This window comes from Montipora capricornis, chromosome 7, assembly GCF_036669925.1.
Source record: "Montipora capricornis isolate CH-2021 chromosome 7, ASM3666992v2, whole genome shotgun sequence".
NCBI lineage: Eukaryota > Metazoa > Cnidaria > Anthozoa > Scleractinia > Acroporidae > Montipora > Montipora capricornis.
The window spans coordinates 14348757-14363311 of record NC_090889.1 but is presented as its reverse complement, the minus strand read 5'-3'; the positions used below and the strand labels follow the sequence as shown (position 1 = coordinate 14363311).

The 14555-nt window shown below is 42.4% G+C and overlaps 1 protein-coding gene across 2 annotated transcripts in view; it reads right to left on the bottom strand.

Annotated features, from left to right (window-relative positions):
• The window catches only part of LOC138058249 (endoribonuclease Dicer-like), a 29314-nt gene extending 16530 nt beyond the window's left edge, over positions 1–12784 (bottom strand). The window contains exons 1-3 of one of the 2 annotated variants that reach the window (XM_068904159.1): positions 12162–12784; positions 2611–3303; positions 1383–1589 (exon numbers count right to left, since the gene is read on the bottom strand). In XM_068904159.1, the coding sequence (XP_068760260.1) occupies positions 1383–1589; positions 2611–3303; positions 12162–12417 (1156 nt within the window). In that variant the 5' untranslated portion in view covers positions 12418–12784. The remainder of the gene's footprint in view (positions 1–1382; positions 1590–2610; positions 3304–12161) is intronic. The other variant, XM_068904160.1, reaches the window with a different exon arrangement.
• Between the last annotated feature and the right edge of the window lie 1771 nt (positions 12785–14555).

The following is a 14555-nucleotide window of genomic DNA, read 5'->3' as shown; positions in this document are numbered from 1 at the left end:
GTTTTTGTTATGGTTGTACCAAAAGGGGTGTGGACAATGGCGGAGTAATTCAAGGAATTCAAATGTCGGAGGTTAAGATTGGTCTCTTATTCTCTCAGGGATATTGGTTACCAGTAAATAGGTTGTATCATAGTTAATAGAGAAGAATGGTTATGAAACCCGACAAATTTCTTTGTTGTACGTTTTTGACATCTTTTTTGGCTTTGACCGTGCACAAAACACAATAGTTGTTTACTCCGTACTGAGGAACTAACCAATAGAAACGTGTTGGTTACGTACGTAATTCATGCATAGTGTAAGAGTGCAAAGCAAAAGATGCCAAGACCTAAATCTTGGCATCTTTGTTTGCTCTTTTGAAGTTTGCCAAGCATCAAAACCATCCCCCTCTATTATCTATGGTTGTATTTAAACGGGCTAGGTCACGCAATTTTAGGCAATTTCAGCACTGATCGTATGGTCATAGAATTAACTAAAATATCAAAATAACTATTCAAAACAATAGAAGAACTCTATCAAAACGCAGGGAAGCCAAGAAGGAACATGAATGAACAAAACTGGAGAGGATTGAAATGGGATTGAATTTGGGTAAATTTGAAAAACGTCGGCCCACCTTTTTTCAAATTTATATCAGTCTATATCAAAATGTCATTTACACAGCTGGACAATCATTCTCAGTTGTTATGTGGGCGTGATTTTGCAAATGAAAGACTCTTGCTTTGCCAATTTGACGTTTAGAGCTCCTAATTAACAAAATTAAACAAAATTACCTAAAATAGCGTGACCTAGCCCCTTTAATTATCTATGACCATGGGACAATGAATTTTTGAATTAAATTAATTATTGCTCTTATATTTACCTTTAATTTCATTTTGACAGAAGCTTCCAGTATAAATTATGTGGAAGTTTTATAACTTATTTATAATTTATATGGAAAAATTATTAACACAAGCCATGATTACACATGAGGCAACTTTACCTACCGCATGTGGTAGTTCGAAGCAGGGAACATGATGTAATACTTAGGATTAGAGGGCCAAGGGGGATTTCTAGCAATGTTCCATTTTATGGTAGACAATGCCTGCATCACAACATAATACAAAACATAGCATCAATCATGCAATTATAACATTTTTATGTGTGGGGCATTCTTACAATTTGAGCGGGTGCACATGAAGGGCATGAAGATTCATATACCTGATCAGACAACCTAATTTGCAAACTCAGCAGTGAGAGCAGAATAAATTAATAGAATCAGCCTAAACTAAAAGCCCCACATACATTCATTTAATAAACTTCAAAATATGAAAACAATGCAAATTAAACATAAAAGTGGAATGTGTAATTATGAACAAAAATAGTTGCTTTCACATATCATTTCTTACCACAATATTTTGAATTCCTATATTCTTTTAAAATGTTTAACAGCTTTTGTAGCTTGGGTAGAATATAACACTGACCATTGCCTTCTGGGTCGCCACAGCTGTTGTTTGATGTATAATTACAATACACACTTTGCAGCTGCCTCAGCTGAGTTGCACTAAACTCACAGAACAGGCATCCCTCTTTGTTTTGAAACATGTATGCTCTGTCTAAAAATGATCAACTTCAGTACCTGACCACGACAGAACACTGATTGCTTACTGAAAATTGCACGGTGATACATGTGTTTCAGTGATATGAGCACATTGCACACAAAATATGACCAGAAACCCCTAAGGGTTGAAACGTGTAACGGCGCCTTGTGTGCTGGGAAACAAGCTTCTAAGTACCATATTTGGGACAACAAGAGCGAGGGGTTTCCAAATATGGTACTTAGCACTGAAACGTTCAACAAATCAGTTCGCACTGAATATTCGGAAGCTGTAAACGCGCGTTACACGTTTCAACCCTTATGGGTTTCTGATATGACCAAATACAATATAATGCAACTTCATAGTCTCCCCATCTCAACCACATATTTATCAATGATGTGGCTCACAGAAGCTATTGATCTTGTTTCCCCCAGATAATTCTACCATTACATTTTATTAAGTGCAGTTTAGAAAAAATACAGTGTATTTACCAAAGGTTAAAGTGGGGCTGGACAATCTGCGAGCCATGCAAATTCAAGTAGCGCTGATAAACTGTTATTAAGTCCAAGTACCCATTTTAAAAATGGTTAGCTTTTAATAACTGTTTGATTTGCATGCTGACTGGCCATCTTGGAGTCGCATGACTCACAGCCATGGCTCGCATGAATCGCCGCCATGGCTCGCATGCATAGTATGCCTTGCTGGCTCGCACATTGTCCAAACTCAGTTAAAGTGATGAGCGAAAAACACAATTTGCTGCTCAAAACTATATTTTTCCAAAAAACACTCTGGGATCAAATGAACAGTTAAGTAAATAAATAATATGAGTTAGTTGAATCAAATTGAATAAGTTTCCTTCAAATTAAAAATTAGTCCCTTGAGACTGGAAAATGATAATTTTAATTTTTTTCATAGAAGCTGTACTAGACACATCCTTGTCATCCTTGTCTCATTGCATATCTAAACTTAAGCACACTGCATTAAGTCCTTAACTTGCAATATATTATAACTCAATATAATTTGCAAATACACACCATACCTAGATCCTTGATTAAGTATTCTGCTACTCTGTTGGCTGCCCAGGGTCCCAGTTCTGACAACGTCTCTTGACATTCCCTCAGTGCAAACTTTGCGTACCAGTGTGCATTCCACTCTGCTGTCCTCTTTGCCACCCTACACTGCTGTAGAAACTCCAATCCTGGAGTTAAAACGTCTTGAAGAATTTGAATTAAGATGTTTGAATCATCGTCAACGCTTTTATTTGAAAATGTCACGACCTCTTCCATTGGATTGGCAGCAAACGTCTCGATGTCTTCATCTTGGCTTGTTTCACATGTTGACCTTAAGGTGCATTCTAGCTCTCTTATTTCAGACTCTATGTTCCATGGTTTCACCTTTTTATTAACCACAGAGGCTGTTAACCCCATGATCTTTGGAAAATCAGCTCTTTTGCAGCCACCAAATGCCTGCATTATCTGTCTATATGGATCATTCTTCTTAGCATGGTGACATTCATCGAAAATCAGCAGATTCACTTGTGGAAGTTTGATGTAGCCATGATGTAGAAGATCAAGAAATATCTGTGCCGTCATGACTAAGACATTGCTTTTGTCAAACTCTTTTTGCCAAACAGTTTTGTCCCACAAGTCCACTCCCATCTCTCCTATATAATAATTGACCTTCAAATCTGTGTGATTGTCAATGACCTTGGCTTGCTGGCTGGCTAAAGGGACTGCAAAAAGATACTAATGTCAGCTTGAAAACCCTTATATATCTCCTTAAGAATCACAAAATGTGGCTTTATCTCGGTGTACGAAACTGTAAAACTCACAGCTGATACGAAACAAAGGAAACAAAAACGACAAAGCAATAACAAAAGAAAACAATGACCTACATTATTTAAACCCCCCAAAATAAATGGCTCTTTATCACTCCTGTTTGCTGATTTATGAGAGATTTGGTTTCAGAACTTTTTAGGACCAAAATGCAAGATTGCGAATCAATATAAAATCCAGAACTATTCCGAGTAAACATTTTTCGTAGTTCCAGGGTGGGAGACCAGAAAATACTCATTTTTACAATGACTGCAAAATTCTCGCGCGCTCATTGGCTAATTTTTATTGTCAATCAGCGGACAGACACAACAAAGGAGACTTTTGTCTGATTGGTTGCTGGTTTTGCTTGTACCCAGGTTTTTTCACATGTGCGCGCGCGAAATAACAAACAAAATGGCGGCCAAAGATATCTTGTTCAATTACTTGCCGCAGGGATTTTTATAGCAGCAGCAGCAGCAACGTGTACATCTTTTCTTCTTTCGAAATGGTGGTATTTCAGTGGTAGAACCTTCTTTCTTGTTCACAGAAACCTTATAAGAAATGCCAGCGTTATTAACGTCTTCTTCTTTACCAGTTCTTAAATTTTAACTACAGTCACAATTAGCAACGTGCATGGAAGATTTATTAAGTCGCCATAGATTGAAATCGAAGGGTATATAATAAGGGTACTGTAGTAACCTGTAGGTAGTTGATGAATGTGCAAGCTATCGTTATTACCTTTTTTTCTGAGCCTTTTAAATTCGCTGGTTTTTCAGGAAAAATTATCTATTTTTTGTGCACATGGCTGCAGAAAAATGTAGTAAGCTTGTACTTCATGTTGATTTAAAAACAATTGTTTTGAACCTCTCAATGATGACTTCAATTAGGCATTTTCGTTACTTTTCCTATTCACGTGCAAATGCTGCAATTTTGCTCCTAATTTTAGGTAACAAAAAACCCGATTTTCTCGTTTTCTCACCATTTCACCCACTTGACACCCTGTAAAAAGCAATTTGTGTAATTATACATTATGTGCACGTGGAGGGGAAACCTCTGCAACGGAGCATGCCAAAACACTGTGGGGAAAATATAGAGGCTTACCATTTGAATGGAATTTTCGGTAATTCCGGAGAGAATTCGAATGAAACGGTTCATCTCGGTGGTTGGAATGTTTTCGGAAGAAAGGTAATAGCTTCCGAGGTATTCCCTTTCTCTAGCTTTGACCGGAATGCCCGGAAATTTCTGTAACATTTGTCCACAGCTACAAGTGCCAGACAAAATAGACCGTTTCATTCTTTTTTCAACTGGAACAGCCCGTTTTTCTGACAAATGATACAGCACATTCCCATTTTCTTGTTCTAAGTACAGAACATGCAGTGCTACTTGTCGAAACATTCTCACTGAAAATTTCATTCAAATGGTAATCGCTCATTGTTTACCTATTGTCATTTTAGGCCTGTTTAAACGGTTTCAACATTTGACCAACATCCGTTTAACAGAAATTGAAAGGATGTTGGACAAATGTTGGACGCAAAAACAAAGTTGTGCGGAGGCAGCTCAAACGATTCCAACACTGCGGCAACAAAAGAACCAACACTCTCGCGAAGTTTGATTGCGAGGAACTAAGAACTAGAAACCACTCTCTCTCCTCCAGATAAACTACTCCATATTGACTTTTGCGGCCTGATGTGAGCATGCGTGTGTTCTACAATTGTTGAACAGAGTGTTCAAACGGCTTGAACACCATTCAACACTTTCGAGAACAAAAGAAAAGTTGAATCGATGTTGAATGAAAGTTTAAACCGATTTAAACGTGATTCAATACGCTTTCAACAAGCTTTCAAACTATTTTGCGCTTTCAGCAATGTTGGACGATCTGTTCAAACACACCCAACATTTGGTTCAACAAAGTGTTGAATGCATGTTAAAGCAAATGTTGAAACCGTTTAAACAGGCCTTAATGTGCCAACCAGAGGCTCACTGGCTCTTGAAACAAAGGGTCTTTTGTTCCTGTGGTTGGCACATTAATGCTTGTCAACAGATATCTTCCCTATATGTAGATGAACGTCTAACTCACATTAGCCCTGCACCACCGAGATTTATCAACTTTAAATTTAATGAAAACTAAATATCATATTTTCAATTCTCATCAGAAAGTACATTTCAACTTACTTCCTTCATTAACTTTAGCGGGTCAATGCCTTGAACAAGTTTCAATCTTTAGATACTTGGGTAAGATATCTATATTGGCCATCGCGTTTCCTGGCATGATCATACTGTAGCATCGCCGATTGCAAGGATAGCGGGAACACGAATCAAAACAGACCAAGATACACAACACAAGACTGTAAGACTCAACTTACATTACTTATACGAGACTCGAAAAATGCTAAAACGAATACAAACGGCTATTGAAGAGAAAACAAAAAAGTCCTATCACACTGAATAACAGAGTACTTGTTGCGGCCTAACCACAGGAAATTCCTAACGTTACTGTAAACAATGTCACAAAGAAACCCTAAATATAAACATGTAACAATCTGTGCCGGTCATGAAATCATAGCTTCGATACATTGCTCCTACCGTAAAAAGATGATCGACACAAAATGCAAAACCAAGGTTTGCACTAAAAAGCATTCCTTAACTAAGTTACAATGTTCATGAAGTTTGCTCTAACAGGTAATCTTGCATCCGTACCGGGGGCCTAACTGCTCTCCTAGGGCGTTTTGCGTCTGGAACTGGAACCGGTGAAGCAATCTGAGGATCTCTGGACTCCTCGGCAAGAGGCTTTGGTAACGTAGGAGCTGGACTGGAAAGCGCCGCAGGACTCTTCGGTACCGCAGGTTGCTCTGGCCCCTTGTGTTCGCTGTCCTCGGTCAACCAATCAGGAACATTTGGTCCATAGTACGGCCTCAAACGGTCATGGTGAACGACTTTGGGCTTGAATTTGGGACCTTTCTGGATACGGTAAATGACATCGCTCAGCCTTTTCATGACAAGGAAGGGCCCATCAAACTGCCGCATTAGCTTGGGGCAGATGCCTTTCTTCTTCTGTGGGCTGTACAACCAGACTGCGTCCCCCCGGTTGTATTGATGCTGGTTCAAAGGACTGTGGTCTTAGTTCTTCTTTTGGCGATCGCTGCTCAACTTCAAATGCTGGCGGGCAAACTGTTGGACTTTGACCATTCGCTCACTAAGCTTGGGGGCGTACTCGGTAGTAAGGTCTCCACAAGGTTCTGCTTGCCGAATAACCAGGTCGAGTGGTAGGAGTACCTCGCGAACAATCATCATCTGCATTCGAGGAGAAGCCAGTGGTCTCGTGTACAGAGGAACGATATGCCATCACGAGGAGAGGTAAGTACAGGTCCCAGTCCCTTTGGTCATCATCAACAAATTTGGCGAGCATGGCTTCCAGGGTCCTGTTGAATCGCTCCACCATGCCATCAGACTGGGGCCGCAGAGGCGTGGTTCTTGTTTTGTCAATCTCCAAAATAAGGCACATTTCCTGGAACAGCCTTACCTCAAAGTTCCGCCCCTGGTCGGTATGAAGCTGTCTTGGCACCCCAAACCTTGAGACGAACTCTTAAACTACGACATTAGCCACTGTCTGAGCTTCCTGATTTGGCATGGGGTAGGACTCTGTCCACTTTGTAAAGTAATCTGAGATGACCAGGATGTACTTGTTGTCTCAATCTGTCACTGGTAGAGGGCCCATGACATCGATCACGATCCTCTCCTTTGGGGCTCCGACATTGTAGTTCTTCATTTGTGCTCTTGGGGTCTTCTTACATGGCTTCTTCCTAGAAGCACAGACATCACAGCGAGCGCACCATATGCATGACTCAACATCTTTCTGCAGACCAGACCAATAGAAGCGTGCCTTTACCCGCTCGATGGTCTTCTTGTAGCCAAGGTGTCCTGTGACAGGGCTGTCATGGAGTTGTTTAAGGACTTCAGTCCGTAGAAGGCCAGGGAGAACAAGCTTCCAAATGATTTCGTCGCCTCTTTCGGACTTCCATTTCCTGAACAATACACCATCCCTGACAGCTAACATGGACCACTGAGCCCAGTAGCTCTTGAACTGTTTGCTCTCCATGCTGATGGCCTCCCAAGGTGGGCGTTCGACGCTTAGTTCCTTACATTTGATGACCGCACTGAGGCATAGATCACTCAGCTGACCCTCCCTGTTAAGGGTAACAGCCACGAACATTTACCGGTCTCCGCATCTTTCTTGGGAACGGGATCTTTGATAACGTTCACTGCTGCTGTGCAACGATACTCCCCATCACCTTCTTCTGGCCCTTCTTGAAGTCCTCCTTCTTGATCGTTTTGGTCCCTTACTTCGTTGTGCTCACAATGTCTTCAGTTACTACAGTGCTTGCGCCCTTGGCGGTGCTCGATTTCAAGGTCATAGATTCCAAGGATTGCGAAACACCTCGACGTTTGTCCCTCCCGGTTCTTAAAGCTCATCAGCCACTTCAGTGCCCCGTGGTCTGTTTGTACCTTGAACTGCCTTCCATATACATAATGGTGGAAGTGCCTCACAGCAGTTACCAGGGCCAGCAATTCCTTTCTTGTCACAGTACTGTCGCTCAGGCTTAGTTAAGCTGCGGTTAAAATAGGCAATGACCTTCTCCTCTCCCTTTTGTTCCTGTGACAGAACAGCTCCTACCCCTGTGTTGCTGGCATCGGTGTCAAGGATGAAGGTGCCCTCTTCAGTGGGGTCGGCCAACACTGATGTTTGGGAAAGGACTTCTTTGAGCTAATGGAAGGCGTTGGTCGACAATCGTTGGTCAACACAAAGGCATTGTTCTTCTCTATCAACCGGTGTAGGGGAGCCGCAACGTTAGCAAAACCACGGACAAAGCGGCGATAATACGAACAGGGACCGAGGAAACCACGCAAGGCAGATGCTAAGGTCGGGGTCGGCCATTCGTGGACTGCCTTTATCTTCTCTGGGTCAGTTTATACACCTTCCTCGCTGACCACATGTCCTAGGAAGACAACTCTCTTCTTGAAAAGGTGACCCTTCTTGGGGCTCAGCTTTAGTCCTGCTTCTCAGAGTCTGGTGAAGACTGCACACAACCTCTCCGACCCTGTTGCGAAGGTCCTGGCATGGACAATGATGTCATCGAGGTACAGAAGACACACCTCACACGGCAGGCCACTCAGAACCCTTTCCATCAGCCTCTCAAACGTAGCAGGGGCATTGCAAAGCCCGAAGGGCATGACAGTGAACTGGTAAAGCCCACTCCCGGTGGTGAACGCTGTTTTGGGTCAGTCTCTAACATCCACTTCGACCTGACAATAGCCAGCTGCAAGATCAAGGGTGCTAAACCAACAGGAGCCAGACAGGGTGTCGATGGAATCATCTATGCGTGGGAGTGGTTAGGAGTCCTTCACCGTGGCAGAATTTAGCTTGTAATAGTCCACGCAGAAACGGGTGATTCCGTCCTTTTTAAGGATCAGGACAACCGGGGATGCCCATGAGCTGGATGAGGGCTCGATGACTCCACGCTTTAGCATGTTTTCGATTTCTGCCTCAGCCACCCCCCGCTGACTACTGGGTAGACGTCTTGGGTTTTGACGGATAGGTTTGCTCTCATTCGTACGAATTTCAAGCTTCACAATGCTTGTCCTCCCTAGGTCTAAGGCAGAGAGGGCAAAGACATCACCCAATTCAGTCAACAAAGCTTTTACGTGCACTTTCTGGCCTTCTTCCATACAGGAGGTGGTTCGCAGGTAAAGGTCGTCCACATGGCTTGGCGAAGATGAAGTGGAAGAAGTCATCTTACAAGCTCTCCCCGCAGGTGCCACATTTGTCTGCACTCCCTGCCACATGGCGTCACAAACGTCTTCCATTGGCTCGCATCATGCAGCAATAGTGTCCAGGTAGACAGTCTGTGGCCGGTCCGTTGGATTGAACAATCTTAGTGGAACAACAGCATTGGTAAGGTCTACCAGACACTTTGCAATCAACAGCTGACTCTTCCTTTTGAAACGTTCCTGTCCCTCTGTTATGCCTAGAGAAGCTCTCCCACAAGGGTCAATGAGCTTAGCTGGGACAAGGCCTTCACTTCGTAGTGGTATGACCATTGTAGCCTGTGCTGCAACTCTTGCACACGTTGGCATCTGCTCCTCTCCCTCAAATTTAGTTACGTGTCCATTTAAAGCTAACTCATAGCGTCCCTACCCTAGGGTCAGCCGACAGTTGTGCTTCCGAATGAAATCCATGCCAATGATTCCATCCAGCTCTATTTCCGCAACCCACACATCATGCAAAACCTCCTCCTTCCTCAAACTAATGCTGAAACATCCCCGGGCTATGAATGGAAGGTAGCTGCCATCAGCCAGAAGCACGTTCGTATCCACTGTCTCGAGGGATGGGCGTTCGGAGGCAGCGATCCTATCCAACACGGAAGGCTTGACAATGGTTACATTGGTTCCAGTGTCCACAAGAAAAAAGACATCCACCCCAGAAATACATCCTTTAACCAGGGGACCATCTTCGGTGGTTGCTAACTTCTCTACTGCTGATTGGATGGCTGGGATCCTGGTGCAGCAGGGGACAGCCGAGCTCCAGCTCTCGAGCCGTTTCCCGACGGCGGTGGTGTTAGTGGTCGTCGTCCTGAACAATCTTGTTTCACGTGGTCAAGGCCACCACAAATGAAGCAACCTGGATAGTTGTCTAGAAGACGCCCACTCTCGAACGGGCGCCACCCAGTGCGTGGACTTTTGTGCGACCATCCCAGTTGTTCAATTCGGCGACCAATTCAAATTGGGCGCGGTAGTCGTCCTATGAGGTTACACCATCATAGGTGCTTGGTCTTATACGTGGTTTCGTGTCCGTAGCTGGCATTGGGGCTGGTCGGGAAAAGGCGGTTCTTGTCCTGATGTGTTCTTCTTTGCCAGCTGCCTGATCTTGTCCAATGTGTCCAACAATTCGTCCTCTTCACCGTTGGTGTGTTGCTTCAAGTCGCTTTCTGTCATTCGCGGCGTTACATGCCCGGTCTTTGGCGTGTCTTCGGTGACTTGGGGCAAACCGACCTCGTAGGACTGGGTACGAGTGGGTCGTGGTCGTCACGCAATCCAGTGTGCGCTTCCGCGCCACGCGAAACTGTTCTTTTAACTGCTGAAACTCCTCGTTTCTTTCCTTTTGGGGCATTTCAACGGCTCGTAACTTCCCTGCAAGGTCTTCTACCGTGTCCGAGAGCCGACTTTCACGCCCTTGAAGTCGCTTCTGTACCGAAGCGAGTCCTTGCTCAACACGCAAGAGGGTCTCCTGAAGTCCACTCGCCGCTGCCTCGTCAGAAACTTCACCTTTCTCAAAATCCGCTTCAGCGGGAGTTGATCGCCTCCAAATGAGGCAAATCCTCTTCTATCGGACTTAGTCTACCAGATGTTGAAGGTTGGAATCCAGAATCAAAGTCTTTGAACGGGGAGATTTCATCAAATGTAATCAGGTCATACGCGCATGGAACGTGGAAAGCCATGTGCTCTCGGTCAAAATTTCAATAGTACGAATTAAATTTCAGTACGGAATGATTACTTTACCACGTTCATGAGTGCGTGTGCGCCGCTGCCACGAAATGTATCGTTGCCGAGTGCAAGGATAGTGGGAAAACGAATCCAAACAGACCAAGATACACAACACAAGACTGAATTTGAAGACTCAACTTGCATTACTTACACGAGACTCTGAAAATCCTAAAACGAATACAAACGGCTATTGAAAAGAAAACAAAGAAGTCCTATCACACTGAATAACAGAGTACTTGTTGCGGCCTAACCGCAGGAATTTCCTAGCGTTACTGTAAACAATGTCACGGAGAAATCCAAAATATAAACATGTAGCAATCTGTGCCGGTCATGAAATCACAATATTCATTATATTTGTAAACAAAGTTAGTAAATGTATTAACACTATCATTAAGGTTACTCATATTGTCATAGTTACTGTATGGCTGCATATTGCGGGGTATTAATTATGAAAACCTATTGTCACAGCTTATAAAATTGCAAAATAAAGTTATTGGAATCATCAATGATGTTCCCCTACCCCACACTATGTTTAACTTAGGTCTATTGAAATTTCATGATATTGCTAAAATGTGCACATTTATTTATGCATAATTGTCTTTGTGGCGATAAGCCATGTAATTTTTTTCCATATTACTGGTATCGGAGAAACGTAATCATTCAACTCAAGATGCATCTTCACAGCATTTTTCTTCATGCTATAACAACAAGAAAATTCTGCCTATCCATTATTGGAAAATACGTTTGGAATGACCGTCCTCTTTGAAATCGACACAGCACATTTAAAATACCATTTTGAAAAAGCAATTTCTGAACACTATATATTTTGCTCAGTACTGATTTCGTTCCTTACTTGCTGGTATGTACTCCAGTATTGCTTGTTTATAAGTCTAAATATTGCAACTGAATGGGATATCCTGTTCTGTAGATTGAGTACTATTTAAAGTTAAGAATATAACTTGAATGTATTCACATTATGGATTGAGACGAAACACCTCACCTGACCTGGAACAAAAGACATCCGAAAATCGCCTACCGCTACCCGCTAGTATTGTATTCCTCAGGAACTCCAATCCCCGATTTTTTGAAACCAAGAGTTGTTTCCCTTGGATTTGCTTCGGTCAGATTTTTACCTCCGATTAGAGGACCTCCTGATTTTTTCGAACCAAATTCGTTCCCCTATTAGGTTAAAAAATCGGTCAGTTTCACTGTAATAACAAAGACAATGAAGACTAACCTGTATTAACAAGGAAGAAGGTTCTTTTCCCTCCATTTTTAAAGGTTTCTCTTACTTGGTGAGCCATCTCCTTGATTAGCATGACACTAATAAACGTTTTTCCAGTTCCTGTACCAAGACAAACGATCGTGTTTCTTTCTTTGGCTCGTTCAAGAAGTTCCACTTGGTACGGACGAGGTCTCATCTTCACTTCCGGCTCGGGTTCTGCTTCATTTTCGGAAGCTGATGAATTTCCTTCGCTGTCTCCCTCTTTCATAATTGTTACTCGTTGTTTGCAAATCCCTTGCAGTGAGAAAATAAGTTCTAGCTACCCTCCTTCAAGTGGCGTTGAAGTTCAATCCAAGTTATACTATACAAGGAAAGAGATATATCAGCCTTCGTCGGGCTTTTATTTTCACAGCCGCCAAATTTCCGTCAAAGCCGCTAAACTTCGCTTTCTTATACTACGAACGAGAAATATTCCTTTGTTGTAAGACGCAGGTATTCTAAAGACCTGCCCAAGCAAGTCAGTCGAAAAAGTCGCTAAGCAAGAATTGGATTGATAACAACATCACTATTTTTCCGAGAATTTTTAAGCCACTATTTTTGAATTCCGAGAAATTGACGCATGATCACTCAAATGTAAATAGTAATAGCAATTGGCGCAAGGCGTGCATAAATTAGGGCAAGTTGGGGCATGACGCAACGCAGTGTAACTCTAACACGTGCATCCCATGTCTCAGAAATTACTTACTTACTTATCCTCATCGGGCCCATGAGGACTCTTAAGGCCGGTAAAAAAAAAAAAATAATAATAATAATAATAAACTTTGGTTTCCGTAACCAGATAATTTTTTACGAGGTGCGGGGATTAGCCGCACGCCCAACCCCCAACCTGGAGGACCACTGACTACCATTTTAGTCTGGACTCTAACCTTTCACCTGCCCGCCAAGGACCTACTAGGGGGATACCCCCGAAGGTAAAGCTCTCAAGCAAGCTCCCCCACCACGACAAGGCAGCAGTCTACGGGGAAGTCACAGAAATTAGAGTTAAGCTTACGTGATGCCAGTCACGTACACGAGATGAGAAGGAAGGGGACGTGCATAAATTATGGCAAAGTTTAAACATGTAACTCTAGCTCCACAACACTGCAAATTTTGGCTGGCATAATATAATAGCGCAAAAACCAATCAGAAACAGCCAAAATGACCTCATCGAAAACCAATGAAAACACGACAAAATGAAAGTTTTTAGCGGAGAAACGTTTGAAATATTCCAAACCAAATGAGTGCTGTCTCTTCTTTGCAATGTTTAAAGCCGGTCACGCTTCCTTGACTCTAATAGAAACGCTATTGTTTTCCATTCAAAGCGATAATCCTTTACAAGAGTTTACGATTTTATTTGCATAACGTTCGATTCATACGCTACCAGAACTTTTATAAGAAAAGGGACAGCAACGGTTCTAAAATTTCGAATCACTACGGACTATTTTAAACGAGAGTTAATCTAGTTCAAAGTTTTCTTAATTTGGATTTCGAGAACGCTCCGTATGAATGAAACATTAATTATACACTTGGATTGCAAACCTCCAGCTTAGACCTTTCGACTTTGTAAACTATTCCGTTTTCCGTTAGCAGGAGTTTACGCTTCTGGCCTTTATGTTCCACAGATTTCAGGTCGACGGCACCTTTTCGAAGTCTAGAGCGCCACCCCAGTCACCGCGCCGTACGATCTTACACACGCAAACCTTTATTTCTGTTTGGCGACAAGTTTGTTTTCCATATAACGATGTTACACGTATCAGTGATTGGTTTCTTGTTTTTAGTCAAGTTGGAGTCAACTTTTTCTGTGATGCAGATAAACAAAAAAGCAGACCGTGTATTTTAAATGCTTTATGGAATTACACAAAACCATCTTATTGCAAGCTGATCGTTTCTGCGCAAATTACTTTACGTAATACTTAATTAGTATTTCCTGCTGCTATAGACGCTCTCAGCAGATTATAAGAACTTGTTTGCTATGTTTGTGAGAAATAGTTCTCTTTAAACAAACGAGCGACACAATATAATCCTTACCGCCATTACCTTAGACCAAAAAAAATATTGTTTTGAAAAGCATTCTCAAACATTGGCTTTGCGATTAAGGAAAGAGCGAAATGTAAATAATGTTTATAAAAAAGTAAATTGTGTTATTGTGAACAAGATTAATCCTGCAGCTGGCATGGAAAAATGCATATCGTTCCTCCAGCGCTGAGGCGAGGCGAGTTATTCGTTGTTCCTTTGGTATGGCGCATTCGTTTTTACCTCCATACCTATAAGGAGTTGTGTAAATTGTCTTTATGCAGGCGAAGGAGTTATCAGTTTCCACAATCTAGTACACAAGAGTTTTTTCAACGCATTTGTCCGCCTTTTACA